This window comes from Gopherus evgoodei, chromosome 8 (genome assembly GCF_007399415.2).
Source record: "Gopherus evgoodei ecotype Sinaloan lineage chromosome 8, rGopEvg1_v1.p, whole genome shotgun sequence".
In the NCBI taxonomy this organism is placed as follows: Eukaryota; Metazoa; Chordata; order Testudines; family Testudinidae; genus Gopherus; species Gopherus evgoodei.
The window spans coordinates 32938110-32957823 of record NC_044329.1 but is presented as its reverse complement, the minus strand read 5'-3'; the positions used below and the strand labels follow the sequence as shown (position 1 = coordinate 32957823).

General features: G+C 45.0%; 1 protein-coding gene across 3 annotated transcripts in view; it reads right to left on the bottom strand.

The window, feature by feature from the left end:
* The window catches only part of RANBP17 (RAN binding protein 17), a 271780-nt gene extending 256235 nt beyond the window's left edge, over positions 1–15545 (bottom strand). Inside the window, exons 1-3 of one of the 3 annotated variants that reach the window (XM_030572155.1) lie at positions 15457–15540; positions 11627–11701; positions 2363–2509 (exon numbers count right to left, since the gene is read on the bottom strand). In XM_030572155.1, coding sequence (XP_030428015.1) covers positions 2363–2446 — 84 coding nt within the window. In that variant the 5' untranslated portion in view covers positions 2447–2509; positions 11627–11701; positions 15457–15540. Of the gene's footprint in view, positions 1–2362; positions 2510–3001; positions 3934–11626; positions 11702–15456 lie in introns of those variants that run through there. The other 2 variants (XM_030572154.1, XM_030572157.1) reach the window with 2 other exon arrangements.
* Between the last annotated feature and the right edge of the window lie 4169 nt (positions 15546–19714).

Genomic DNA, 19714 nt, shown 5'->3' with positions numbered 1-19714 from the left:
TGCATTACTGCTGAGTAAAATTAATGCTAAAAGCTAGCTCTATGGGCTGGGCTACCCCACACACTTCCACTAGAGTTATAAACTATGATTTTTAATAATCTCAGACCAATTAAACAATACACATTACATCTGAAAAATATTTGTGTGGTTTAGTAAAGAGACATTGTTTTATACGCATATGTACATAATGTAAATAAAACAGGTTAGAGTTAAGAAAATTTACTTGCTATAAATTTTCAAAAACAAATTAGATGTGCCATTTTAAAATGACTGTAACAAACTAATTAAAAGATTTACTTGAAAATTTTCAGAAAATTCATTACTGAGGAAAAAGTGCTATAGTTGGATATATTATATTCTTTATGTATGTAAGAGATTTAATTCCTGCTTCAAGTATAAGCCTTAGCAAACTATAATCTTAGCTATGGAACCACTACCCTGCTTCCACAATAACACAAATGGAAACTACACTTTAACAACAAAGCTGTTGATCACCATTTTGACATCGGTTGATAATTATTATACATGGAAAAAACTTATTAGATCATAGAAGCTATCCACCTATCCTATAAGAAAATGTACCACATATTAAATCAGTCTTACACACAATCTCAAAAGAACCATACACACACAGAAGAAGGAAATTTAATAGAATTCTGAATTTTCTGTATCTTTATTACAACAATTCTGTAGCTCAACTGTATTGTTACATTTGTTCACATTATGACCCCAATCCTGGAAAGACTTATGTACACATTTACAGTTAAGTACGTGTGTAAATCTTTGCATGACCAGGACCTATATTTGTAACACTTGATCTATTCTGGAATTCTAATGATTGTAATGCAATTACTATGCACCGAAAATTGAAGAGAACAATATTTATGCTTGCATTTCTTACATCCTGAACAACAGAGTCTTACTGAAGACACGGAATAATTGAGTCTTTTCTAACAATAATATTTTGCACTTTTTATCCAAGGATCTCTAAGCACTTTACAAAGCGGACTAAACATTTATATAACAATTTATAGAGAGGATAATTAAAGCAGAGAGAAGATAACTGACTTGCTAAAGGTCAAAGGCAGTCAGTAGCAGATTTGGAAATGGAAAGTAGTGGGTGTCCTGACTCTTAACACTCGATTCACCATATCGTTGTTCAATGAACGAGACCACAGCTGCAACCACATAAGTAACATATGGGACTCCTCACATAAGTAATCCTTACTCAGGAGTATGGATTACGGGGTCAGGCCAATGTGCTATACTAATTTTGAATATTTTCATTTTCCCCACATTGAGAATGCATTTTGCAACATCTATTGCAATAACCTAACTGTATCATAATGATAAACAGAATTAACAACTCCTTATGCATCCATTAACATAATAGATTTGTCAGGTTCTTCCAAGGCATTACCAGCTATATCAATGACTCCAGATAATGGACACGTCTTAGGCATGTCATCTGAAATCATAATGGTTCCAAAACACAGTAATGATTATGAAGGACTGATGGTTTAACTCAAGGTTGGTTCCCCTATCACCTTTTAAATCTGACAAAATATCTTTATGTAAAATATCAGTACAAAAAACACATAATACTCTAAAAATCAGAGGGGTAGCCGTGTTAGTCTGTACCCATAAAAACAACGAGGAGTCCAGTGACACCTTAAAGACTAACAAATTCATTTGAGCATAAGCTTTCGTTGGTGAAAAAACAAAACCCACTTCCCTATGCATCTAAAGAAGTGTTTTTTTTCACCTATGAAAGCTTATGCCCAAATAAATCTGTTAGTCTTTACAGTGCCACCAGGACTCCTCATACTCTAAAAAGAAAACTGAAATAATGCTAAGAGACTGGTTTAAATTAAGACAACAAGAAAACATAGTTTAAGGCTTTTCACACCATACTTACCCTGTCCCACTGTAACCTGGAGGAGTAAGAGCACAGGGGACTTAGCTGTAAACGTGTTGGAGCAAATCATGTTGAGGAGCAATACTGAGCAATGGGTGGCATAAAGCCCCATAAGTATGAGGTTCCAACCTTTTGCAAGTATTAGACCAACATTTAACATTTGTATCTATTTTTCCCCATAATTAGGTTTTCCCCCTGCTTCTGGCCATCTGTTTTCTAATGCTAGGTACTTTCAGTCCCACAAAGCCCACCCTCTAATACCAATTGATGTGTGTAGACAGATTTGCTGGCATTTTATTTATGAAGGAAAAACTCAATTTGTTATAAGAGATGAGCATCTCACATGTATTGCGTTCACACTAATATTACCTGGACCTCCAACATGGGTCTCATGATAAATGCATGTTTACATAGTCAGACTTAACACTTCTCCCAGGTACTTACTGTTCCTTGTTCTAGTAAAAGTTGACACTGGCTGAGACATTCAGGGCTGTCAATAAGCTCCAAGAGCACCTTCTCTGCTTGCATCCGCTGTGCTAGATCAGTCCCCTCATAGAGCTGATTACATAGTACTTCAAGCTCTGCCAAACTCTGTTAAGAAAGAAAAATACTGAAACCTCCAAATATGCCTTGCACCTGTGGAAGCCTTCCTTAAGATTCACAGTACTGGCTATTTACAGACACCGACATATATCCACTACAGTAGCATGAAATGCTACCTATGCTCAGTTTTCCAGAAAAGTGCAATCAAACCCCAGTAGCTTCTTTCCCTCCCAATTCCCACAGCAGTAAGAGTGGCACAGAACTCCAATAAAATATACGTGGAAGAGAGACCAACAGATGTTACATTCCTCAGTACTAAAACGGAAGACATTATACCAGTGATTAAAATTAAGTGACAGAACACAATTCTTTTATCATGGACTACTCCTAATTTGAAATTTAGAACAGAAACAACAGTTCTGGTAAAGTTAATAAAAAGAATCCAAATTTAACATGTATTTTAAAAAAAGTTTGCTCTCTAACATTAGCTGTAAGGTCCAAACATTGCAAAGGTAAGCTTTAAATCAACAGTTGACTTACTGAGCATATCTGATAATAGCACAAAAATGTTGTAACCTATTGACTGAAGAATCAATATTTGAAAGCACAATGAAGAAAGCACTAAATGCTAAAAGCAGCTAAAACATGAGGTACTTTGTAGAGAGAGATAATGCAACACAGGAGGAAAAGAGAAAGAATGAACAAGACACTGTTTAAGAGGAAGCCAAATGAAGACTGAAGACCAGAGAGAAATCTATGTAAGACTAATAGAAAGTCACTGAGTCTATCCATATGCTTTATGTTAAGCATGGTCCTAAGACTTTGCAAGACTGAGGTGCAAGTCTACAAAAAGTCCATCTGTCATTTCATACTTGACACTTGTTTTAGAACAAAGTGGGGATGGTACAGTTAGCAATTACTTTGAGTTACTATTCTAATGATAAATTAAAATACTTCCTCCCCCCTATTATCATGAGAAGGATGAACAAGTGCCTCTGTTCATAGGTTTTAGTGACTAAAACAGAAATTTTTCAGGCTGAGATTTTCAAAACTGTCTAAGGGGACATCTACACTGCAAATGAAGGTGTGAGTGTAGCACAGGTAAGCATATCTACCCTATCTTTAATCTTACTAGCTCCAGTAACAATAGTAGTGAAGACGTGGCAGCACAGGGTTCAAAGTGGGCTGGCTGTCCCAGTACAAGCCTGCAGAGGACCTGGATATATACTCGGGTTGTTGGCCCATGGGTGTGCCTATCCATGCTACAATCACACCTGCATTTTCTGGGTAAATTTACCATAAAGGGATTTGGACTACCAGCTCCCATCGATAGGAACTGAGCATCCAGATCTCTTAAGTGGCTTTGAAACTATCAAATTGAATGTGTTGGCCCCATCCTAAATACCTGCACCCTCTCTTCCCCAAGCCCAAACACAGGGCCCCCCCTGCCCAGATACTTGCACCCTCTCCCCCAAGAGCTCAGACACCCCTCCGCCCCCAGATCCCAGCTGTGGCCTCCCTAGAGCAACTCACTCCTTGGGTCACATAAAAAGGGAAGATTCATTAGTTTATATTTATAGAGGAATAAATAAAAGAAAATAAGACCCTGAAAAAACAACAACATATGTACACTAACTCCCAAACATGACACTAACTCAAAGGAATTAAACTCTCTTCTGCCCAACACTAGCTCACCAACAGTTGTTTATATTCACTTTACCCTCCAACAGTTATAGACACAATAGATCTTCAAACAAGATCCATGCTTATGGATCTGCGTCCCCTGAAACACTCCATGGTATATTGGGTCACTTCTCTTCAATCTTCTTCCTTAGAGCTCATGAAGAGCTACAAGCTTCAGTCCAATCCCGCCCTTCTATTTTAGCAGTTTTTTTCTTTCACTCACTGAACTCCCATTGCAGGATATCTCAACTCAAAAGCAAACAAAACAGCACCCTAGGGATTGGCCATAGAGACTCCGGAGATCATGTCTGAAATGTTTCAGCATTTCAGAGTCCAGCTCTTTCACAGAAAGGTCATTTTAGTCTCTCCTACACTTTACATTGCACATGAGACCTTACAGAAGTTCCTTCTCCACTAGAGAGGACTCACCACCCTTGTACAAAAATAAAAGGCAAGTACAAGAGCACTGAAGATGACCTTGACATTAAGACCTGCATACTAATCTCTGTATGCTGAAGTTGCTCCTTTAATCATCAAGTATTATTTTCCTGATATTAGCAGCCTCTAAACTATGTACTTGGAACAGCACAATGAACCATTTCCCCCCAGATATGTCTCTCTAAGTATCAAACCCAGTATCATCCCACTGGAGGAAGCGGAAGCTGTTTCACTGCTACTATCTCTATTCTCCTAGAAACATGGCCTAAAAAATCTTCCTTAATAAACTTGGACTTCGCTTTAGACCCCCTCCATATGGACAACAGTCACTGTCACTAAAGAATTGGGGTAAGGATAAATCTGAAATCCTTTAAAAAAGAAGTGGTAGTAGAGGTGCTAAGGTCAACATTTTTTTGAGTTAAAGTTTCAGTGGCAAAAACTGGCATTAACCCACCATCATTCAGACACTTAATACACGTTAACTACATAGTTCACTGTCTGAGTCTCCTCTGTCCCATTATTTCTGAACTATAACCTCCATCCATGCAACTCTGGGGAACAGCAGGAGATAAACTATAGATCATCTCCAGGATTTCTTTCTATTGTTATGTAAAAGTCAATGCGTGTGCAAAATTCTTGGGAACAAATATGCATGCATAGATCAGTAGTCTGCACATCAGTTTCTCATCCAAACCAATGACAAGAATTGGAATTAAACATAATTATATGATTTCCTGTGAAAGAATTTATGTATCCAGTAGCACTAAATACAAAGATGAACAGAATATGTTGGAGAAGAGTCAATGAGGCTTTGGTAAAGGGAAATCATGACTACTAGAATTCTTTGAGACTGTCAACAAACATGTGAACAAGGATGATCCAGAGGATATAGTGTACTTAGATTTTCAGAAAGCCTTTAACAAGATTCCTTAACAAGAGTTCTTAAGCAAAGTAAGCAGTCATGGGCTAAGAGGGAAGGTCCTCTCACGGACCAGTAACTGGTTAAAAGACAGGAGACAAAGGGTATGAACAAATTTCCAGTTTTCACAGTGGGGAGAGGAAAATATCGGGTCCCTCAAGGATCTGTACTGGGACCAGTGCTGTTCAACATACTCATAAATGATATGGAAAAAGGGGTGCACAGTAAGATGGAAAAATTTGCAGATGATACAAAATTACTCAAGGTAGTTAAATACAAAACTGACTGAAGAGTTACAATAGAATCTCACGTGACTGCGCAGATGAAATTCAATGTTGATAAATGCAAAATAATGCACATTAAAAAAATAATCCCAACTATATATACAAAATGATGTTAGCACTCAAGAGAGAGATCTTGCAGTCACTGCAGATAGTTCTCTGAAAACATCTGCTCAACATGCAGCGGCAGTTAAAAAAGCTAACAGAATGTTAGGAACGTATAGTAAAGAGATATATAGGAAGACAAAAAATATAATGCCACTATATAAAGCTATAGTATGCCCACACCTTGAATACTATGCACATTTCTGGTCACCCCATCTCAAACAAGACATATTAGAACTGGAAAAAGTCCAGAGAAGGGCAACAAAAGCAATTAGGGGTATGAAATAGCTTCCATACAAGGAGAGATTAAAAAGACTGGGACTATTTAGCATAGAAAAGAGACATCTAAGGGGAGGCTATGACAAAGGTCTAGAAAATCATTAATAGTGAGGAGAAAGCAAATAAGGAAGTGTTATTTACCCCTTCATATAACACAAGAACCAGACATCTCCCAGTGAAATTAACAGGTATCAGGTTTAAAACAAACATGAGGAAGTACTTCTTCACATAATGCACAGTCAACCTGTACAACCCGTTGTTAGAGGATGATGTGGGCCAACAGTATAACGGAGTTCAAAGAAGAATTGGATAAGTTCATGAAGGGTAGGTCCAACAATGGCTATCACCCAAGATGGTCAACCCCATGCTCAGGGTGTCCCTAACCCTCTGACAGGCAGAAACTGAGAGCGGATGACAGGAGGATGGATCGCTCCATAGCTACTTCCCTTCTGAAGCAGCTGGCATCAGCCACTGTCGGAAGACAAGATATTGGGCTAGATGGACCATTGCTCTGACCCAATACGTCCATTCTTATGTTCTTAATCAATGCAAGTGTAACGAGGCGGTCTGGCTCCCCTCCTCATCCGGGAGGGTTGAGCTCCGTCAATCATCCCTAGGGGCGGGGCCTCTAAGCGGAAGTCCCGTCCCCCAAAGGGTCAAGCGGCGACCCGGAAGAATAAAAGCCGGCCCTCAGCCCTCAGTTGGAACCCAGCCACCGTCAGGAGCAGATCTGTCCACGGGAGCTCCTGACTGGGAAGCTGTTGAGGCCGCAGGCCGGTGTCCGGACTGGCCAGAACCTCCCCGCTACGAGGAGCTGCCGGAGCTGCCCTGTGCCCGCTACAACGAGGAGTTGCCGGAGCCACCCCACTCCTGTTGCGGCCCCGAGAACCCCCCGGAACAGGCCTGGCCAGACTTCCCAGAAGAGCTGCCGGACCTGCCGCCCAGCCCTGGCTGTGAGGAGCCGATGTGGTGGGACGTCCCTGAAGCTGATCCCACGAACAAGGTAGGCTTGGAGGGGGATACAGGAAGTAGCCCGGGGGAGCCTGACGCCAGTCAGGCTGTAGAGCTAACCTTGCCGATGGCAGTGTATTTCGGTCAGGATCCCCACTGACCACCAGTAGCGGTGATGGCCGCTACCAGGGCCCCGGGCTGGAACGCAGAGGAGTGGGTGGGCCTGCGTTCCCCCTACCACCCGTAACTGGGTGGCAGATTCCCCCTCTTCCCAGCCGAAGAGGCTAGAGCTGTTATAACTGTTTGGTGCCCCGCCCGAACCAAGGGCTGGACCCCCTCTGACTTTGCCACTGCTCTGCCCTGCTCCAAAGGGCCAGAGCTGCTATAACTGTGTTTGGTGCCCCGCCTAAACCAAGGGCTGGGCCCCCTTTGCCTGTGTCACTGCTCGGCCCTGTCCCAAAGGGCCCGAGCCACCCACACTCCTGCTAGCCCGCCCTGAACCAAAGGGCCGGAGCTGGGATAATTGTGTATTGTTACTCAGCCCCGCAGTAGAGGGTCTGAGCCCCAAACTGACTGTATATTGTTGCTCAGCCTTGCAGCAGGCGGCCTGAGCTCCTAATTAACTGTGTGTTGGTGCCCGCCCGAACCAAGGGCTGGGCCCCCGTTCACTGTGCCACTGCCCGGTCCTATCCACAGGGACTGACTACCCGCGTGGTGGGCGACAGTCCCGAGACCCGCAGACGACAAGTCGAGGCCGGTGTGGCTCCCCTCCTCATCCGGGAGGGTTGAGCCCCGGCGAATCTCTCTTACACAAGCCATCTGCATTTAATGCAATTATTAAAAACAAATAAATCATAATAACTAATCATATATTAGCTACCTTAATGCTATTCATTCTGGATGATGAGGAGCTTTTTCTCATCAGTTTCAAATAGATCTTATGCTATCAGGATGAGAACAGTTCCTACCTTACATTTACACTCCCCAACTTTGATCTCCCAACAACAACATTACTATTCAGCCCAGTGTCTCCAAAATTAGCAGTTTTACTAAAACCTTTAACTTAAATACACTTAGCAGTGGTGCTTCTCACCAAATGATGCACTGAGAAAAATTCAGTCTAGTTTACTTTCAGCGTGGTCCATTGGGACTGCTTCAGATATAGGAGACAGTTAAGAGATTACCATATATACTCACTCATAAACCTATGTTCTTTTAGTAACATAGGGAAGCACCAGAGAAGGGGGTCGGCTTATGAATGGGTATAGAGAGGAAGAGGTGGGACACAGCCCCAACCCCCAACAGAGGGAGCAAGGAGAAACAGCACAGCCACAATGGAAGAGGCGGGGCCAGAGTCCCTCTGCTTCTGGCCACGCTGCTCTCCCCCCAGCCTCCAAAGCATCTGCGGCTCTGGGGCTGACAGGCTGCAGCTGGGCCACTCGGCCCCACACCCCAGAGCAGGCTGTGGCCAGCCGCCCGGGCATTGGAGCAGGCTGCGGCCATGCCACCCATCCCAGCCCGCTGGAACATGCTGCAGCCGCGCCACCCAGTCTGGCGCACCGCAGCAGGCTGAAGCTATGCTGCCCAGCCTGCTGAAGCAGCTCTAGCCAAGTCAGAGATATCCTCTACTGGCCCTCCTCAGATAAGGTGGGAAGGAATGGGAAGGGGGGAGTGGGGGGTCCCGGGCTAGGAGTGCGGTCATGTGGGGGGTGGTCACAGGGGTTATTCCCCTGACTCCCAGCTTCTCCCCCCCAAAATATTTCCTCACCAGTTGCTGTCCTGGCCCATCAGGGTAAGCAGCTGGCACACCAGGACACTTTGTTTACTTAAGTTTACCTCCATGCCTGCATACGCTCAAGGTAAACAAACCATCTTGGCCCGCCAGCAGCTTATCCTGATGGCCCGGGGAGCCAAAGTTTGCTGACCCCTGAATTATAGGGTCGGCTTATGAACGGATTATTAAAAAATTCCATTTTTACTTATCCATACTGGGGGGGGGGGGTCGGCTTATAAATGAAACACCTTATGATCGAGTATATACGGTATATTCCCTGCGAAAGCACACACTTTCAGGAGACATTCCTTTGTTAACCAGTAGCATGATCTTGCACAAAATAACCCTCATGATTCCTCACTTAAAAAAATAAACCCTCAATTCAAGATGCAGACAACTAAGTCTGCTTCCAAACAAAAGCATCCACAGCTAAACAAGGACTCTGCACCAAAAAAAAAATCTAGCTAGCATTTTTCTCCTAAGTGTACCTTCACTTTTCTACAAAGATTGGCCTGGGTTAACCCCTGATGGCAAATGCATGATGGCAAAACCCATGAGAGAACTTCAGGGAGAACACTTCTGTGAAGATCTGCTCATGGATATCCTCCCCATATCATTCCTTGAGAAAGGTGGAGTTTGTTGTCCTCCATGCCCCTTCCATGAAGTAGACAACATAGCCTTTCATTTAACCATTATACCAGGGACCACACACTGGCTGTGGGACCCGAGTGGATGGGTGCTCTGTGGAAAAGATAATACTATTTGGGTCTGCATTATCTTTACTGAATAAATTGTGCAAGGCTGAAGGAGGAGCATTGTGTGTCAACCGAGGCTCCAGTCCGGCCACTCCACCCTCCATCTCCTACCCATGTGAGATCCCTCTGTGGGATATGTAGAAGGGATCGGAGAAAGTGTTGCCAAAATGGCCAACTCCACTTTCACGTAGGGAGGGGCAAGTGTGCAAAACTAAGGAAGGATACAAAGACTCAGGTTGTTCAAGGCGCAAAGTTACATTCTTAAAATGCTGTCTTTTAATAAAGTTTAGCCTGGGTAAGTACAGGTCCACATTACCCTCTTAGCATATGTCTACACTTAAAACCCTACAGGAGCGCAGCTGCAGCATTTTACTGTAAATTCTTCTGTCAGCATAGGTAATTCACCTCCACAAGGAGCTCTTTCTTCTACCCACCCAGTGCTATCTGCACCCGGAGTTAGGTCAGTATAGATATGTCTCTCAGGAGCGTGGATTTTTCACATTGTTGAGAGATGTAGCTATATCATTATAAGATCCTACTGTATACCAGCCCTTACTCACACTGAGATATCCTACTCCTTAGCTACACCTACTGAAATCACCAGGACAATTCAAGGAGTAAAATGATATTCCATGTTACAATATTAAGGGCTTTAGAGATAGTCCCCATTTTAAGTACAGGAAATTCACTAGTACTGATACTAACTCTAAAACTAGAATGAATTTTTAAGTATGCATGTCCTGATCATTCAGCAGCAAAAAAGAAAGTAGAATCCTCAAAGGACTAGCAATCATTTGAAAATTTCTTGACACGCTGAAGCCTGAGAGCAAATGCTGAAGAAACTACAGCAATCTGTTTACAATGAATTCAAATGAAGCAAAAATGCACCCTCCAAGCTATTGTTTGTGCTGCACTTTTGAAATATTAATTGTAAGAAGATCATTGTACAATACTAGCTGCTTTAAAGAGCCTCGGGGGAAAAATGCCAGCCCAACCACTAATATAGCTGCTGGCACAAATGAGGCAAACTTCATGTTTCCTTAACACTAGAGTATTTAATCCAGGACTAGGTGACTGCTTCTTATTTATGACCATTTTCAAATACAGAGGATGCCACCAAGCGTTTGGGGGATTTTTTACTCCAATAGTAAAAACGGCTACAGAGAAAACTTCAGAGAAAGTCATCAAAGAATTTGAAAATGTAAACCAGTGGCCACTGCCATTTCCCTCCTATAAGTACAACTTTCCAGAGGCAGAATTTCCAACAACAATGTCAAATCACATTATTCAGAATATCGATAAATACACCTCTACCCTGATATAACGCGACCCAATATAACACGAATTTGGATATAACGCAGTAAAGCAGTGCTCCAAGGGGGGCGGGGCTGTGCACTCTGGTGGATCAAAGCAAGTTCGATATAATGCGGTTTCACCAGTAACACGGTAAGATTTTTTTGGCTCCCGAAGACAGCGTTATATCTAGGTGGAGGTGTAATGGCAGGATTACAAAAATGTAGGCACAAAATTCAAGTTAAATCTTGGAGAGAAAGCAACTAAGAGGATTACAAAGGTGAGGCCTCTGGGCTCAGATGCTCAAAGGCATTTAGGTGCCTGACTCTCACTGATTTCAATGGGAGTTAGGCACCTAGATACCTTTAAGGATCTGGACCTTGATCTCTAGGTATAGAGTGTCTCCTTCTAGAATACCCTCTAATGGCTAGTCCCAAAAAAACCCATTACTGCCTCTTCACTATCCAGAAGGTTAGTACTGAGATTAATTGGAACAAGACAAACAAGGGAAGAACAAAGGAGCAAAACAAGGGAGGGAACAATGAAATAAATTGGGAGAACAAAGAATGGGAGGTTTTCCTCGGCAAAAAGCCATTAGCTTCTCTGACAGAGAAGTTTTCATTTCTGGTTACAAAGATATCCTTCAGAATAGGTGAAATGCAGTTCTGTCTTCCTGAGTCTGCACACCAATAGCTCATATGGTTCCAAGCAAGGGCAAGGAGAAATTGACAAGACTACTCAGTTTCACTGGTGTTATTCAACCTGTGGGGAAAAAATTAAAATGAAATTGACATAATTCTTGTCACTGTATTGCCGCTTGGAAAAACTTGGATCAGCAGAGGCAGACAATGCAGCTACTCATATGGAGGAGACCCCCAAAGTTCAAAGGCTAGAGGACAGGAAAATTAGCAAAAATATCTACCCATCTCACAACACTCAAAGAAGGTTTTCAGCGGGTGGGGAGGACAGAGAGAAAGGATCCTTTCTACAGACCATCAGCCAGAGAATTGAGATTTATTACAGACCTAACTAGCTAGAGAATATGAAAGATGAAGCCCCCTGAACAAGGTTCAGGGAGGGTATACCAATAGAAATCTCAACATCCTTTGACTTCCCAGAAGCTGAGGGTAGGAACGTGACTTTTTAAACAGGATCTCACTGGTAGGCATTATCATCTTCCTCATCAGCTACGAGTTAGTAGACCTAGTCCTTCTGTTAGAAGGCATCTGGTAAATATTTCAAGCCCTGAGTGTAACCTAGAAAGAAGCAGCCAGGGAAATTCTAATAGGCCTAATCTAATATTTGACAGGCCCTGTTTAGAATGGAGAACCTGAAGTCAGCTGCCTTTGCACCTCTTCCTCCATACCTTCACCTATAAATCAATGCTTAAAGCTTTGTTGTTTTTTTTTAAATAAAAGGATTGAATTTACAACCATCAAAACTCAGCTATATGATAGTCCAAGAAAATGTTAAAGACAAACGGCTAACAGATTCTCTGTCTAATTAACTTTGGTTTAATTAACCACAATAGTGTAGTTTTCCAGCGATTCTATCAAGGAAAGGGAGACAGTAATTCTCAGAATACATTTCTAATAAGTATAAAGAAATCACTTTTTATTTCAAAAGGTAGCCACTGAAATCTTCACTAGATTTGACTGGCTACCCCTGAATTTATATAATACAACCTTCAACTTCCAGGTTAAAAAAAAAAAGGCCATATATAGTTTGCACACTAAAAACTTGTGGAAACAGCCACAATTTTTTTTTTAAATAGATAATTTGTACATCTAGGGGATGCTGAAGCTGAAAGAGAAATCAGTCTCTGAACTTTATAGGAAAAAAGTTACTAACGTAACAATCTCAGCTGCAAAATTAAGTGAACTACTCCTGTTCAGATTAAAATGAAAATGAAACTCAGAAAAATGCAAGCAAATACATCTGTGAACGAAATAATCCAAAATACACACTGAGACTAAGAGGGACAAACAGGGACGCCAAAGTAATGAAAGAGACCTAAAAGAGATAGTGACTAGAAAAGGAGACATGAGTCTGCTGTGCAGTATGGTTGTGCTCCAAAAGGTCAACACAATTTTACGCAGCATCTACTGAGGTACCATGTCATGAACAAGGTTATTGACCATGTTTATATCACATCTGGAATTCTACATTCAGCCATGGATAAATACCAGATAAAGTACTGATAAAATTTGAGTAAGTCGAGAGTAAAGTAATAAAAGTTATCAGGTCCCTGAAACAAATTATTTATGATCACAGATTAAAAGAACTAAATATTTATAGTTGACTAAGCGTTGATTTACAGATTCCAAATAGCTGAATGTGAGCACCAAGGATGAAGAGGAATTATCTGGTACAGTATATCAGAGTACAACTAAGAATAGCAGGCTGAAATTAAGTCAGAAAATATTTAGGCTGAATACTCGGGTAAACCTTGTGCCAATGACACGTATTGGGCTGTGGAGTAACTGCCCAAGGGAAATGAGGGAAGACACATCACATCTGGTTTTAAAAACTACACTGGATGAAACACTAGACAATAGTCAGAACAGGAAAATAATCTAGCCCTAAATGAGTTGGTCTATCCGAGACGGGGCCTACCGCCCTTCGGGGCACTCTGCAAGGCATATCTATAGGTACAGCCATACTTAGGACGGTGTGCAGAGTTCAGACACTGCACTTCCAGCTAGCACGGGTATAAATAGCAGTGTAGATGGTGAGGCATGGCTTAAACAAGTAGAGTGCTTTACACACCAGAACCTCTAGGGTTTATACCATACATGGCTCACTACATGTCCACGCAGTGCCTCCCATATCTATACTGCTCTTTTCAGCAATGTAGTGTCCCACTGCTGCACCCTGCCAGAGCCTTTCCTGGCCACAGTGAAATGCTCCAGATGGGAAAGGCTTCAGAAGCTCCTGTAGTGCCTGTAATTTACACACCGTCATACATGTAGACATACCTTATCAGATAAGTTTTTGTTAAGGAAACTGTAGGAAAGATGCACGCTGGTAGGCAGGGACTAGCTTGTGCCCTGTACTTGGAATTCTGTCAATATGCAGGAACCTGTTATTTAATCAATGTATTGTGTTTGTGCATGATGTTTCAAAAAGCACACGGAGTTAATAAATAGGACACGCTGAAGGGCACGATTCTGTGCTGCAAGAAACTAAAGTGGATGATTTAACACAGGTATTTTCCACTAGTTTCTTTCTTTTTTTTTTTAATAACACCATTACTGTGGGGAAAGCCAATGACAGATTATAGAGAGCAGACATAGGAAACATGCTGCCCCTCCAAGCAGAAATGGGATTGACATAACCCTCTCCTAATACGATACCAACCCACGTGGTCACATGCAACTGATGCCTGTATTTCCCAAATGCCCCCCAATCTGGTTTGCAATAGCTGCAACAATGCTTCAGGAGATGCAGCAAGATAGCCAATACAAAGGACCCAGAATGCAAAGATGCCAACTAACTATAAATGACCCAGCGAGCTGAAGCAGGAGTAGAGATGTGTGGGAAATGAAATGTCCCTCCCTAGGAAATTTTCATGTTCAACTTTTCGTTGATTTTTTCCTGACGTGTCAAATTTTCTGTGAAAAGAAATTCTGCACACAAATTTTCTGCACAGCTCTATCCCTGCTCCCTGTATCATTTATGCCCTTTGAGTACCTTTGCACTGGTTATCTTGCTACATCAGTCCCCCTTTCACACACACAGGCACCAGCACTGTGCCAGTATTATTCCCCCTGTAGATTATGGCACTGTCCCTCCAGCTTTCTGCAGCCTTCCATGCACCGTCTTTTCAACAACCCCCAGTGCCTACAAACCAACACCTTTAGTACCCTTCCCCAGCCCACCCTGGCATCCCTCAGAATCTCTCCCTGACCCACCCTGGCACTCCCAGTACCCCTTCCTGACCCACCTTGGCATCCCCCAATACCTCTCCCCAACTCACCCAGGCAGACCTCCTACCCTTCGCTGACCCACCCTGGCACCCCCTTTGGTACACCCCTCCACAACCCACCTTGTCACCTCCTGTACCCTTTCCCGACCCATCCTGGCATCCCCCAGTATCTCTGCCTGACCCACTCTGGCACCTCCTTTGGTACACCCCCCTGTAACCTATCCTGGCACCCCCCAATACACCCCCAGGACCCACTCTGGCAACCCCTTCAGTACACCCCTCCCCTTGGCACCCCCCAGTACCACTCCATGACTCATCCTGGCACCCCCTTCGGTACCCCTCCCACGGCCCACCCTAGCACCCCCCAGTATGCTCCTCCCCACCCTGGCATAACCCACGACGCACGCTGGTACCCTCGTGATCTCCTTTTCCCCCAAGCGACACTCCCCCCCCATCCCAGACCCGCCCCACGCCCGGCCCGCTGCCCCCGGGGCCATCTCCGTGGCCGACCCAGCGCGCCAGGCCAGCTCCAACCGCCAGGCCAGCTCCCAACGGCTCCTCCGCCCGGCCCAGCTCCCCGCGCACTGACCTGGACGTGCCGCGCCATCTTCCCGAGCGGCACCAGGAGCCAGGCGGGGGGGGTGTGCCCGGCCCGGGGCAGGGGGCAACGCGGGGTGCGCCGGGGGCGGGGGCAGCGTGTGCAGCCTGGGAGGCGGAGAATGCAGTGTAGAGCCAGGGGGGCGGCGCGATACAGTGAGTGAGCAGGAAAGCGGGCAGTGTAAGGGGGCGGGGCGTCAGCAAGGGGGAGGAGCAATGCAGTGCGTGCGGGGAAGGACGCTGCAGTGTGGGGGCAGTGTGAATGGGGGATGCATTGTGGTGTGGGGGGGTTGATGCAATGAAGGGTGGGGAGAGGAGACTGGGAGCAGAGAGGAAGTGGAGGGAATGCAGTGGTAAACTGGGGTGTAGGTGTCCTAGAGAGTCTGCAGTGTTGAGGTGGGCAGAGGGGAGGGCAGTGCACACCCAGCAGAGGGAGGAGAGAGCCATGCAGTACAGCTATGGAGGGCAGGGGGTAATAATGCAGTGTAAGCCAGCCAAGAGTGGGGGAGGCGGTACAAAGCAGATAAGCAGAGGGCAGGGGGAGTGTGGAGCATGCTGGAGCCACGAGAGGCAAGGAGCAGCCAGTGCTGATAAGATGGAGCACGCAGTCCAGTCTGCTTTAGGATAAATGGGGACAAGAGGGTTGGTGGAGATGGACTGTTGCCTCGTTTCTGCTATTCAGTGTGGTGCATGGTCCCATTTCTGCTGCATACGATGGAGGGGATGCTGGGGGTGATGGCATGCTAGGCTGGAGGGATCTGGTAATTGGACAAAAGCCATGAGACTAACTCCTTGTATGTGCCACTGTTGCCATCAATGGTGACATCACTGTGAGTCAAGATGGGACTCTATTAAATCAAGTGGATCAGGACCTTTATCCAATAAATGGTCCTTTTGCTGCTATGGTATTAGTGGCTGGCAGAGGAGTACATTACTGCTAGCGGGTGCCTCAGTGACTCCAAAATCCCCTGCTTGGTTTAGAAAAATGATCCTCTGCTTAAATCCATGTAGAATGGGTTTACTTGAGGGCTCATTTTAGTTCAAAATCCAAATATAGTAATCAGAAAAATCCATCTGCTTTACTTCCTACATGGAGCCCCGGTGTCACTCGAGTTATTTTGCCGCTGGTGAAGTATAGGAAATGCCAACAGCCTAAAACAGAGCAGTAGGGCACCTGGTTCAGCATCGTGTATCCACTAGTCACTCCTCACAAACACTTAATGCACCTTGCTGTGCAATATTACAGCATGGTGGGAAGAATTTCCTCCTTTGCCCTGTGTTAATCAGTTTCGGCTCTAAACCAAAGGGTTGATGTCCCTTGTCATTTTTATCCAAGTTACCATATTATCAGGTACTCCAGGATCTTAAATTTTAAAAAGTCTCATGCACATGAAGATGCCACAGGAAGGCCTGAACTGGCACTATTGCTTCCCTGAAGAGATGTGTCCAAAGACCTGGAATGGAGAGTGAAACTGACATTTTCCTAGTCAGTCCTCTTAGTGTTGCTGCTGCTTTTGACAATGGGTTCTGAGACGTAATAATGATAACCTAAAAGTGCTGGAAATGATGTTAAGAGAGCTTGAGACACAGAGCCTGACTTATATGGTTGTGTGCAATTTGCTGTCACCTGTTTATAAATACAGTAACTCATCACTTAAAATCATCCCGGTTAACGTTGTTTCGATGTTAGTTGCTGATCAATTAGGGAACATGCTCGTTTAAAGTTGCGAAATGCTCCCTTATAATGTTGTTTGGCCGCTGCTTGCGGGAAGAGCAGCCCATTGCAGCTAGCTTTTGGGTAGTTGGAACTAGGGTGGACCAGCAGCCCCCCATCATCTCCCTCCTCCCCTAAATTCCCTGTGCTGCTCCTGCCCTCTGCCTTGGAGCTGCTCCCAGAGACTCCTGCTTGCTGTAGGGGGGGAGCAGGGAAGAAGGAGGCTAATGTCAGAGTATCTCCCCCTCCCCCCTGCCAGCAGCTTATTATCGCCTAGGCCAACAAATTTGCTCACACCCCCTCCCCAACTCCACCCCTTCCCCAAATCCCAGGCCCACCTCCTCCCCCAGGCGCGTCGCGCTTCCCTCCTTCCACCTCCCTCCCAGGCTTGCCGGACGAAAGCGCCGGGAAGGAGGGAGAAGCGAGTAGCGGCACTCAGAGGAGGTGGAGCAGAGGTGAGCCGGGGCCTGCGGGCACAGGGAGTAACCGGGGGGGGGGGGGCCAGGAACCGCTCCCCGCCCCATCTCACCTCCGCTACACCGCTGCCAACTCCCAGGTGTGCACAATTCCCCTTCTCCCCTATCTCTCCCAGGCTTGCCACGCAAAAGCGCTGGGAGGGAGGGAGAAGCGAGTAGCAGCGTGCCCGGGGGATAGCAGAGGTGAACTGGGGCTGGCAGGCGCAGGGAGTAACTCTTTGGGGGCGGGGCAGGGAACCGCTCCCTGCCCCAGCTCACCATCTCTCCACCTCCGCCATCCCCCGAGTGTGCCACAACTCCCCTTCTCCCCCCTCCCTCCCAGGCTTGCCGCGGGGGAGCAGAGGTGAGCTGGCACCGGAGCGGAGAGCAGCAATTTTTTGAGGGTCTAGGGGCTGCAGATTTGTTAATCTGCCACTGCCCCATGCTCCTGCACCCCATTTACCCCATCTTCCATAGAGCAGGGGGGACACACAAGGGAGAGAGGGAGCTTCTCTCAGGTCTCAGCAAGCTGATTTAATTAACAAGGCAGTGTACTTAAGCCTAGGGTCAATTACTTAAAGGGGATATGCACATTTTTTCTCTCAAGCACAGGGTGTGTGTCTCTGTCTGCCCTTCTTTCCTGCTGCCTTGTAGAATGTTGGGAGAGTTAACCCTTGAGGGCTCAGTCAATTGCTAGTTCATTTAGCAGTAAGGCATTCTCTGGGAAATATCCCACCCTCTGACTTCTCCACCTCAAATAAGCTTCAGTCATCATCATCACTGTGTACCAGTATTAAATTGTTTGTTTAAAACTTATACTGCATGTCAGTGTTTTTATACATATATATACACACACACACATATAATATAGTCTTTTGTCTGGCAATAAAAATTTCCCTGGAACTAACCCTATCATTTACATTAATTCTTATGGGGAAATTGGAGTCACTTAACATTGTTTCTCTTAAAGTCCCATTTTTCAGGAACATAACTACAATGTTAAGTGAGGAATTACTGTATTTGAATATTATCTTTATCAAACAGCTCCCAATAAGGGTGTGAATTGGCCCAGCTGCCTGAGAATGGAGGGAAAACAAGGGAAAAAATGCTACAGAGTTTCTTGTTGAGTCCCAACTGAAGTCAATGCTTAGCACCTCCAAAAATCAGGCTAGAGTGTCTGAAATTGGGCCCTCAAAAATCAAAGGCCATGTTAAAAATTTTTGGCCTCAGCCCAGATCCCTGACTCCCATGCATGCACCTTGTAGTAAGAGGAGGCCCTAAGATGTAAACCTTGGTATCAGAGGCCTGGTATGAGGCCTGAGGCCTGAACTAAAATAATGGCCAAGACTTTGCTAACATGAAGCAAAGTGAAGCTGTGAGCCAGAGGCAGGCCCTGCTCACAGAAGCTGGCAAGGAAAGGGCTGATGCTGCAAGAAGATACGTACCTAAAAGGTACTGAACACTAGAGATCAGAACATTCACATACTTGCACATTCCACACAGATGACAAGGAACAGACTGACCCATCCCAATGACAGGGGCAAAAGGGTAATATGATGGATAGAGTTGTTTTGATCGAACCAACGTGTACAAGGTGAGAGGCAGCACCTTACTATGTAGAGGGGTTGTACCTTGCTACGTAGAAGGGCTGTACCTCAATACATCAGGAGTGATGTGTAACTTGTTTGTACCTGTGTATAAGAATGCATCCTTGGGGCGATGTCTTTGTCCAGCCGAGGGGGCAGTGGAAAGTCCCGCCATTGACTGAGCCGAGTCCATTGACCGTGGGCACATATTAGTAGTATGCCTTTTACTAGAGTAACAATCTAGGGGAACTATCGTTGTGTCCAATACGGCAATAAACCTGGCCGACGTGCCTTCGTACCTTACTAGACTCTGTGGTCATTGGGGGTTCTCTTCGGGTCTGCTGTGTCAGCTATCTGCGCAGAGCTGGGGCAGCACATAGAGGGAACACACGCACGCAGCCAAGTGATACCAACAAGGAGAGAGCAGAGCACCACACTGGTAGCTTCTGACAACACCTCTGACAACACACCTTACCAAAATCACCACCCCTTCTT